At 33.1% G+C, this 10,667-nt stretch overlaps 1 protein-coding gene and 1 long non-coding RNA gene across 5 annotated transcripts in view; one reads left to right on the top strand and one right to left on the bottom strand.

The window, feature by feature from the left end:
* Positions 1–4,372, top strand: part of jing (AE binding protein 2 jing) — a 595,696-nt gene extending 591,324 nt beyond the window's left edge. For all 4 annotated transcript variants that reach the window (XM_067771251.1, XM_067771254.1, XM_067771252.1 and 1 more), the window contains exons 4-8: positions 3–792; positions 871–1,015; positions 1,075–1,252; positions 1,325–1,527; positions 1,593–4,372. In XM_067771251.1, the coding sequence (XP_067627352.1) occupies positions 3–792; positions 871–1,015; positions 1,075–1,252; positions 1,325–1,527; positions 1,593–1,753 (1,477 nt within the window). In that variant the 3' untranslated portion in view covers positions 1,754–4,372. The remainder of the gene's footprint in view (positions 1–2; positions 793–870; positions 1,016–1,074; positions 1,253–1,324; positions 1,528–1,592) is intronic.
* Positions 4,373–5,769: 1,397 nt separating this feature from the next.
* The window catches only part of LOC137243469 (uncharacterized), a 54,943-nt gene continuing 50,045 nt past the window's right edge, over positions 5,770–10,667 (bottom strand). The window contains exon 2 of the long non-coding RNA XR_010950535.1: positions 5,770–5,990. This is a non-coding gene — a long non-coding RNA (uncharacterized lncRNA). The remainder of the gene's footprint in view (positions 5,991–10,667) is intronic.

Here is a 10,667-nt window from a genome sequence, read left to right as displayed (position 1 = left end):
AGCTCTAGTAGCAGTAGTAAAGCAGAAGTCATAGCAAATATTATAAATTCTATTGATTCAAACTCACCACCTCCAACTCCGCTGTCATCTATTACCGCCGCCAGTGTCGATAGTGTCAGCCGCAGTAGCAGCTACTTGCGTTCCTCCTCCACCGATATTAATATTATCAACATCAATGCATCATCACCAATATCACCACCTACAAGTGCTAGCGTTGATTTGGGTAGTGGTAGCGTATGCTTGTCGGAAACAACTATAAGTTCTACCTCAAACAGTGGCGGAGCGAATGCACTAAGTAGCTTTGATAACAATAATTCAAATAGCTGCACAAGTAGTAACAGTAGTAGCAGCGGTGAACCACAATCAACATCCAGTAGCAACTATTTCACTTCCACGCCTACTATGATCGATATCAAAATTGCTGAGTCTAACAGTGAGACAACGCCAAAGTGTGCTATATCACCTATACTCTCTCAACCGAAAACCATACGTTTTCCCGCTGAAACTGGTGGTTTTCGTCATGGTTCAAAAGGTGCAAAGCGGCACGATGGTGTTTGCTATTGGGACAAATGTAATATAAAGCATGACAGTTGCTCCAAACTATTGGATCATATGCAAACTCAACATGTCAATTCTCAAACTGGACCGTTCTCATGCCTTTGGGTTGGTTGTAAAGTATACAATAAGGAGTCATGCTCGCGCAGGTGGTTAGAACGACATGTACTGTCACATGGTGGCTCTAAACAATTCAAATGTATAGTCGAAGGTTGTGGACTGCGTTTTGGATCACAGGTGAGGAAACATTTTTTTTTTTATCATTAACATATGAAAAAAAAATTTAATAAATATTCTTCTTTGCTTCCAAATTAGCTGGCACTTCAAAAACATGTCAACAATCATTTTACGGCCACTGAAAATAAAGAAAGTACAAATAAGCGTACATCAGATCCACCAGTACCGAAACAGCTGCGAAAGAATGGCAAAAAATTACGTTATAGACGTCAACCTTTTTCAGGTATATACGATATATTTTATTTGAGTTAAGTATAGCTTAGTAATGCATTTTTTTAACAGCGCGCATGTTCGATTTCTTTGATACCGGCATAATGGAAGGTCTTCAACATCGTCTGCGCCAAATCAGCGTACTTTCCGATGGCTGTAACGCGATAACTTTTCATGGTCAGTGCATCATGCGCCGAAAAACACTGCAGGGCACAGACGAGAGTTTCGTTAAATGGACACCGCGCGAAATGTACGTATCAACACATCATTTCTTCATCTATATACATATATATAAATATATATATATATCTTTTCAATATAGCATTTCCGATGAGTGGGTTCCAGCTTGTGAGGGACCTTACACAAAAACTGTTAACATTAAACGCATGAGTCCTGCTGAAAAATCAAAAGTCGAAGATATGCTTATGACTGCCTACAAACTGCCGTATTCACCCAATCTTTTTGACGATGTGGGTGATGAAAATGATGATGCTTCAGATTATGCGGATGAAGATGATGAAAATAGTAAGTTTGGTTAATTAAAATTTATATTATGCTAGTGCAAAACCAATGTTCTTTATTGTATTTAGATGATGAAGATGAGACAGAACTAGCTACTTTAGTGGAAACAGTACGCAGTAGCCAACAACAAAATGTCATTTCGATAACGCGAGTGCAAGCGCAACAGCGGCGCAAACACCCGCGTAAACCGTTGAAATATGTACATACAGAGAAGCCATTAAATGTATAAACAATTGAGTGAGGGAAAGTAACTCAACATTTGATATAGCAGCTCAATGATCTCCAACTGTGGAATACGAGAAATGCGAATTTAGTGCTAATGCGATAAATATTGTGGGTGCTTAAAAGGCGTGAAGGAATAAATAAATTTACAAGTTCAATAATTTAAGTAATTAATTGCATAGAGATTTTCGCTTATGGAGATTAACCATACAACAGCACATAATTTTTGTTAGATGTGTTTCAAGCACCTAAGCATAGAAAATGCAGTTCAGCAAGCATATACATAAATAAGTTATTAGTATTTTTTTTATATATAATTTGAATATAAAATTGTATAAAAGTAAATGCAAGCAGAGATGCAGTTTGAAACTGCAGCGCGAAATTTTTTATAAGTAGGCATTAAAAATTTTATGGTTTTTTGTAAATTCGTATAAAACGTTCGTATCTACAGAAATTTATTGCAGAATTAAGCATAGAGTTCATATTTACATACTGTGTTTATAAAAATAAGTTATCAGTTGGATTTAACGAAAATCAAACGATTTCCAAAAAAACGACCGACAGAAACTATGTCATGATTAATATAAGACAGTGTTTGTATATTTTTATACTTTAGTTTAATTTGCTTTAGCGAAATGGTTTTCTTTTGTTTTTATATAACAATTAAATATTATATATGTTTAATTTTTTATATTTTTTTTTTTTAATGTGAACCGTTAATATATCATAGCGTAATATAGTACACTTCTGGAAATTGCAAGTGAACAGATTATTTGTTTTCTAATGTAAAGCTTTAAAAAGCAAAAATTGAAATGGCAGTTTTATAAGAGCCACTTACAGTTATGGAAGCATTTTATATTAGTAAAATACAAACCTTATCAAACAACGTCAACCAGCCAACGGATACACTTCATATGTACATAAGCATAGGTATGCGCCACTAGCCCACCCGTTAAATGTTGCAAATAAAAACAAACGAACAAGTTGTTTAATTTTTTTTTAAAGCTAGTATAAGCAATTTTACGTTAAGATTTTTATTAAATTTAAAATATTTTAAATCAATATAAAATTCGACATTTTTTTTTTTATTTAAGTTTAACGCTAACAAATTTCATGCAATGCAAACAAAAAAGAAATACAAGAAGACTTTTGAAAACTGCTATTTAACAAATTAAATATAAATCAATATGTAGATTTAATTATTTTAAGTAATTTTTAATGTATGTACATACAACAAATAAAAATCACATAAGAGAATGTACATACATAGATTTGTAATAGTACGAATATGTGCCGTAGTTTAATAACAATTTAGGTTAATTAAATGTAACGTCAGCAATGCGTAGCTTTTAGTACACTTTCGGACTGGTTTAACGCGAATACAAACGGAAAACAAAATTATTAGAAAAATAAAAGGAAAGTACTATTTATTAGTTTAATATTTTAATCAAATTAGTCGCGCCTACCTATCTCTTGAATTCGTAAATGCAGTTAGCAATCTATTTTGTAAATACATAGCAGTAATGCTACACTTTTTGCGAAATTATACAAATTTAAATTCTTAGTTGCTAACATTTTAACAAAAAACAAAAAACGAAATCCAAAAAAAAAAAAACGAAATGCGTTTATGCTTATTGCCAACACTCAGTAAATTATTTAGTCAATATGATAAAATTAGAATTGAGTTCATTAGTTTTTAATTTAATTGGAATTAGTACACATTCTTTGACATGTCAGCGCTTAAGTCGGTATATGCATAGACAAATTCAGAAAAGACTTGTTTTTTTTTTTTAACATAAACTTTTGGCAATTCAGCTTGCATTCGAATGACATGCCCACATCGGTTTAAATGTGTATGCATTCGATTGCGTAGACATATTTCAACCACAACATGCTGCTTTAAAAAATTTGTCATAACAGGAAATGTAATTGACAACCTTGTAGAATTGTAAAATATATTCTTGCATCTATGCATTAACGTTTCATATTAACTAAATTGAAAAAAAAAATTAAACTTCTGTACAATTTTTTTTTCAGCGTAATTATTTATAAAAGCTTATATTAAAATTTTTAAGCAAATTTTGCAGTTGCCAGCAAACAAACACAAATTTACTTTAATAATAATTCTTTGGTTGCTTTTGTTTAATAAATTGCAATTTTAATATAATTTGTCGTATCATATTTTCTACACATACATACATATTTAATAGCTGCTAGTAAAATAAAATCACACATATACCATACGATACATATTTATATGTACATATACATAAACCACACATTCATCCTTTAATTATAATTATAATCAATTAGAAAAACTATTCGAAATTTATGTACATGTGTATCAATAACATAGCCTATGTACATGCATACACAGCAACAAACATTACTGTATCGCATATATTTTAAGCATTTTTATTACTTTACAAATTCAAAAATATATATAAAAATGCATATTTTAATTTTATAATTTGTACATAAAGACACAAAACTGTGCAGGTGCGTAGTATGTGCACGCAAACATACAATTGCTTACTGCATGTTGCGTTTATTTTGCATAGTAACCAACATTTTTTTCTATTTTTGAGAAATATATATAAAAAAACATTTTGAAATAAAAATACAATGCATTTTTTCTTTACAATACACTATTTGTTTTTGAGTTTCAAATACATACGTACATATCAGAGATCCGGATCTAGGTCTTGGCCATTCTGGAGTTATACTCATTTATCGTATTGGTGCACAATCACTGCTTAGCGCATAGCTGACATATACATATATGCTCAACCATTTGACGTATGGCGCCTGAATGTAGGCAACCTTTTTAACTATTCTGTTCCTTTACACTGCTGGGCGCCTGGTATTTCTATTGGTTGCGCATAGTAATCTGCGCAAGCATTTGCCGTATGGCGCCTAAATGTAGGCAATCTTTTTTTTCTAATCACTTTCACGGCACTGCTGGGCGCCTGGTAATTCGACGTAGTTTTAGACATAACAGTCGGCAACATTTTTTTACTATTAACTTTCAGTATAATGCTGGGTTCCTAGTATTTCTACGTAGTTTGAATTTCAACAAAGCGTTGCAGAGGCAAAATAAAATTACTCAATTTGGTTCCAATAGACTATTTCATAGTTAATAGCTCTGAGCATTGTTTACTATATAGTTTGGCAGCTTAATTCGAAGTTATGTTGCGAATAGAGTGGAAGGCACTCGCAGGCCGTGAAAATAGGCACTCGAATGGAGTGGAATGAAGAACAGTAGGAAGACCAGAGTTGCATTGGATCAATCATTGTATCAATATTAAAGATAAATTTAGAAAATATAATTAAATACTTGAGTATAAGCAAACATTTTCTTTCCATTACTGCAATTAAGGTATCCTAGATGCTATATATTCCAAAATTATAACATTTTATGTCTGTTTAAAAATTTAACTTCAATTTCCCTAAGATTTCCGTAATATGGCCATTAGTGATGTTTTGTGTGTGTGCAAATTTTGAGCGATCAGCTGTTAGTTGCGCTACTTGGTAAAGTTTACAATGGCTATGAGGATACTACTGAATTATCAATAATGTTTACAAGAAAATATTGTTTAAGGTATAAATTTGTAAGGATTATAACGCATTGATTTGAGTAATGACATATTCATAAAGTTACCTTCGAATGACTCAATTTCCCGGTCGATAAGTTGTAGTTCCTTTATATCTACAAGAAATACACTCATTTAAGAGCAACTTTTTTTCTTTGTCCTCCTGGAATAATATGCGCCAGTTAATTTAAGTAAATTGCGGACTCAGTACATAAGAGGTAATAAAGGTGTTCCAGTGAACTATCCAGCTCTAGGTCACGATCAAATCTCAGTTCTATCAAAGTTGGCTGTACTTAACTCATTTGATCAAATAATAAAGCAAGGTATAAAATTTATTAAAATAACGTTCCTGTTTCGGTTTTATTAACCTGTGTCGTTTTATTTCGGTTTCGTTCCGGTTTCGGTTTCAAAAGAAAAATACAAACACAAATTCGGAGACAAAGTAATATTTATTAAATAATACATAAACGTGGGTACATATAAAGAAAACAAGTTATGCAAGATATTTTTTTTCGTAATGTCGTTTAAATGAGTCACGAGTCAGCTTTTTAAAATTGTTTCCTGGAAAGTTTCATGAGATGTTGTCCCGAGACACTCCAAATTAGTTCTCTTTGTTTTTGACAGCTGCTCCGCATTTATTTTGGGACAGACCTAGTTGGATATTAAAAATGTTAGTTTTTCTAGCATGGCTACAAATTTATTAACTTGCTTTCAGACTTAAAGTAAAAATGTTAGCTGTCAAAAATCTACCACATAAAACGAAATCAACCAACATACCTAGCCACCTTGTGGATCCGAAGCTGTTTCAGATAAATATCAGGATCACAATGCTGTTGTTGCATTTGCATATTCAATTATTATCGGGATCTGGATCAGTGTTTATTGGAACTTAGCTACTGACAGATAAGTCCATACCCACAAATCACACACACAAGATTGCGCATTGCGCATGTAAACAAAAGATCAGCAGTTTTTTATGGGCAATTTTTACGTCATTTTCCTTTAGCTTTTGTTTTTTTTCTCTTTCATTCGCTCAAGCAGTCAAGTGTGACGTAGATGCGCAGAACGAAGCAATTTTGAACTCGTGAATGCGCAATCTTCTATGTGTTAAGCGGGAGTCATTGGTGCCGTATGTCGTATCGCTGTAGTCGGCTACGATACGGTTACGACCTTAGCGGCACTAATAATCGATTGCATTGATTCCCATAAGGTTGGTCGAATCAGCTGTTATAAGGTTCCGATACGGTTACCGATAAAGCACCAATGTCTGCAGCTTTATTTGTGGTCCATAGAAAAAGGTCGAAGAGCTGTTACTACCTTTTTTTACTTACTTAATTAGGAGCATGTCCCTAAAGGGCCAATTAATGGTGACTTATCCATAACCAGATAAACAGCTGATCAAACCAACATTATGGAAATCAATGTAATCGATTAATGGTGCCATACCATAACGCTAAAGCCATGACCATATATATCATAGCCAGCGGTGGGCACCACTACATTTACACAGTTACCAAATTGAGAATGTATAACGCGTAGCGAGCACGAAGGCAAAATCAGTTATTTATTTAGTTTGATTTCAATCCTTGAACGGTGAGCACGTGTCACACGCATTATTTGGTACTCTGTTTTAAGCGCGCGTGCGACACTTCCTTACCGTTGGACCATCGAAATCAAACTAAAAGAGCTGTCGTTGATTTTGACGAAGTGGCCGTTGTGCTCTCGCTTATCGTATACATAAATGTTCGCTTAGCAGGTGCTAAGCTCACGCCCACCCCGCATCATAGCCAACCAATTGGTTTTTGGTTTTTCGCCATATCCGTAACCTAAATATGAGTTGAGTTGGTGAATTTATTAACTTTTTTTATATTTTATTTATTGTTTTGGATACGGTTTGACTAAGAGACTTATTGTTTGTGGAATATGTTTGTAATTTTTTGCGTTTTCCTCATTTTTATGAAAATGTCAGATGTTTAAGGTTACGGCACCATTAATCGATCACATTGGAGATGGATATGGATATCGGTATAGTTACGACTATGGCGTTTGGGTTAAGGAAGTTTAATTGACCCTTAAACCCCTGCGTCTTTTTCGTTAGCGCTATTTTGACGTTTTGCCTTTATTTCGTTATTATTGTTATTATTTGATAGAAATCGTGCGTAGATCTGTCAGATAAAGTACCAGTTAACTGAGGCTGGTGAAAACAGTACCTAATAGGCAATGTAATCACTAATAAAGAGAGCTTTTTGACATAATTGCCTTTAGCCTTAGAACCTATTTTATTTTAACTATGACCACTCGCCAGGTGCTTAAGTTATCAACACCTCTATGTGTTTCTACATCTAGCACTTCATCTAGCTATATCTCTATTAGTAATAATTATAATAATAATTAAGGTCGATCTTCTATTTCTATATGTGGTGTGTGGGACGGCATCTACTCGGGCAGATGAGTTTAACTGTATAGACATTCGTGGAACTTATTTTGCTTTAAAAATATTCTTAAGTATTTTTGGTGTTAGTCGTCCCGTCACATGATACTGGGGCCTTCGGTATAGCAAGCCAGTACCTTTATTCTATACCACAGCGAGTCCGACTTTTACTTCTAACTCTAAATCTACCTCTTTTGCCTCTAAATCTTCTACGTTTACTGCTATATGTACCTCTACATATAACTCGAACTTTACCAGAATTCCATATATCGAAAAAAATTTTTAAACAAAATCAGGGAGCATACATATTGGAAACATGAACGAAATCGGCAAGTAAAATAAATTTTACAGATCCATATATCGAGCGCAACTCCGGCTACGTAACACCCACGGTATGAAAAAAACTTCGATATTTCGGTCGATAAATCTTTAAGAATACCACAGTTCGGAAAAATGGTCACTAGGCGCTGTTTTCACTCTCTCCAGTTAATGCTAACTGGCACTTTATTTGGCGGATCTCCAAATAATAAAGTATCAGCGTTACCCAAAGATGATGACAAAGGCCTTAAGTTGCGATATCCATACGAAAACTGTCCTTAAGTACTTTTAGGTCAATATCTGCGAGACAATATTGGATTTAGAAATAAAACAACAATCAGTACTAACTTTGTGGTCCAATTTGGCTCATATTTGGAACACATAATACATACAAGAATAGAAATTGACCTATGCAAAAAAAATTGCCGCTAGGTGGCGCTTGGATCGAGATATTCACAAAAATCGTATTTGTGGTCCTATTTGGCTCCTATTTGGAACACATTATACATACATGAATAGAAAACGGCCTGCGAAAAAAATTGCCGCTAGGTGGCGCAAAGATCCAGATATTTAAAATTTTCGATACGATTTTTGTGAATATATCGATCAGAAAAGTTAGTACTGATTTTTTGCTATTTTCAAAATTTAAATCGAATTTTCTCAAAAACGGCTCGATAGAAAAAGCTTGAATTTTGGATTCTGACTTAATTTGGTCCATAAAATAAGAATCGACGAGAAAATCGGTTGTGCTTACACCCTTCAATTACACTTGCTTCAGGCACACCGTAACTTAAGCGCCAAATACACGACACGAACATTTCCGCGAACATTCCGCAATCTTGTTCGCAGCTTTGGCCATACACCATACGAACTTTTGGCCGAACATTAGTTCTCTTTCAGACAGCGATTAATACGGACAACAATTGTGCTGCAGCAATATTGCTCGCTGTGGCAATTAAGCGTAAAAAAAATTTAAACATTTCAATAAATTCACTCAGAAATTTTTTATTGTCCATTTTACTTTTCCGCGCACGTCTGTTCCGTTCAGAAATTTCTACGATTATGAGCTATTTCGCCATACACGCACGAACAGTACGCGCAAATGTTCGCCAAAAATTAAAATATTTTTGACATTTGCGCGAACTGGCAAACACCACCATACACGACAGAAAAGGTCGCAGAAACATGACATAACGGGAATGTTCGCGGAAATGTTCGTGTCGTGTATTTGGCGCTTTATGACAAAAAAGGTTTAGGTTTAGGCTCAAATTTTAACCGTGCATATATCGAATCGATAAATATAACTCTGTGGCTTTCCGACATAACGCAAAAGTCACTTTTTTCTAGAGATTGAGTGAGTGCGCGATTTGATATATGTAAAGGTTAATCTCTCCAGAAAATATAAATTTATACTGAAATATCCAACATTCAGTTCATAATATAGACATTTCTCCTGGCATAACCGACGAACTCATGTTGGCCTGGCATAAAATTTTTTATTTTTCAAATATTTTAACTCTTGCAGCGCAAACAATGATATTATCAGTGGTGCTCAATAATTTTTATATGGAAGTGCAAATCACACAATACATATACAAAATTGCATGTGCATTGAAATTTTTTTGTATTTAAAAAGAATAAATTTTAAAATTTTAATTGTTTTAGGTCGGGAAAAGTTGAAGATTTGGTTTCAAGTTACAAAATGTTTGCTTAAAATATTACGTAAATAGTTATATCGTCAACATACAAGAGCCAATAAATTTAATTCTGAAAGTTGCGAAAAATTATATTGACCTATAGCCTATTGACCCATGCCTATAGTTTTTGTAGTAACATATTTTATATATATCGTGGAAATTTGGTTTTCAATAATCATACCAAAAGTGAATGTGGAGATTTCCGCGAACGTTGCATTAGAAATTGAGTTTGATAGCTTTCGAAATGCTTAATTAGAGGGCACCGCGCGAAACAACTTATTAATTTAAATAAGTTATAGGTTCTAATAATTTTAATTATCCTTCAGGATTTCTTGTAAAAATTCAAATTTTATATATTTTGTATGAGTTGTCTGAATATCAATTATATGATATATTTAAAAAAAAAATACTTTTTTACATTTTTGTTTAAACATGAAAATCTTAGGTAGACATATACAACTAATTATAATTATAAGTATGATTCTGTTCAAAGTAAACATAACACAAGTATAGACATGTACATATATGTAACTCCTCCACTCATAGTATTTTGAATACTCCTGAATTCAAAAATTATAGGGTTTTAACAATTTAATAACATTTTATATAAATTAAAGTTAAATATAGGTATATGAGAAACAATATTAAAACAAATTGAAAGAATTTCGCGATCATATTTTATTTCATGTTATGTGATAATCGATTAGTTACTTTCGATAAAAATTTCAAAATAACAGTACAAAATAACATGTAATTAATTTTCACAATATTTCAATGGTCTTTTTATGTTAATGGTGTGAACGTTATGTAGCCTTTTCTTTATAAATTTTGGTTCTTCTTTATGTCTGAGGCTTTTATAATTTTTAACAAAACCCTCTTCTC

This window comes from Eurosta solidaginis, chromosome 3 (assembly GCF_040869045.1).
Source record: "Eurosta solidaginis isolate ZX-2024a chromosome 3, ASM4086904v1, whole genome shotgun sequence".
NCBI lineage: Eukaryota > Metazoa > Arthropoda > Insecta > Diptera > Tephritidae > Eurosta > Eurosta solidaginis.
This window is presented reverse-complemented; position numbering and strand designations above follow the sequence as displayed.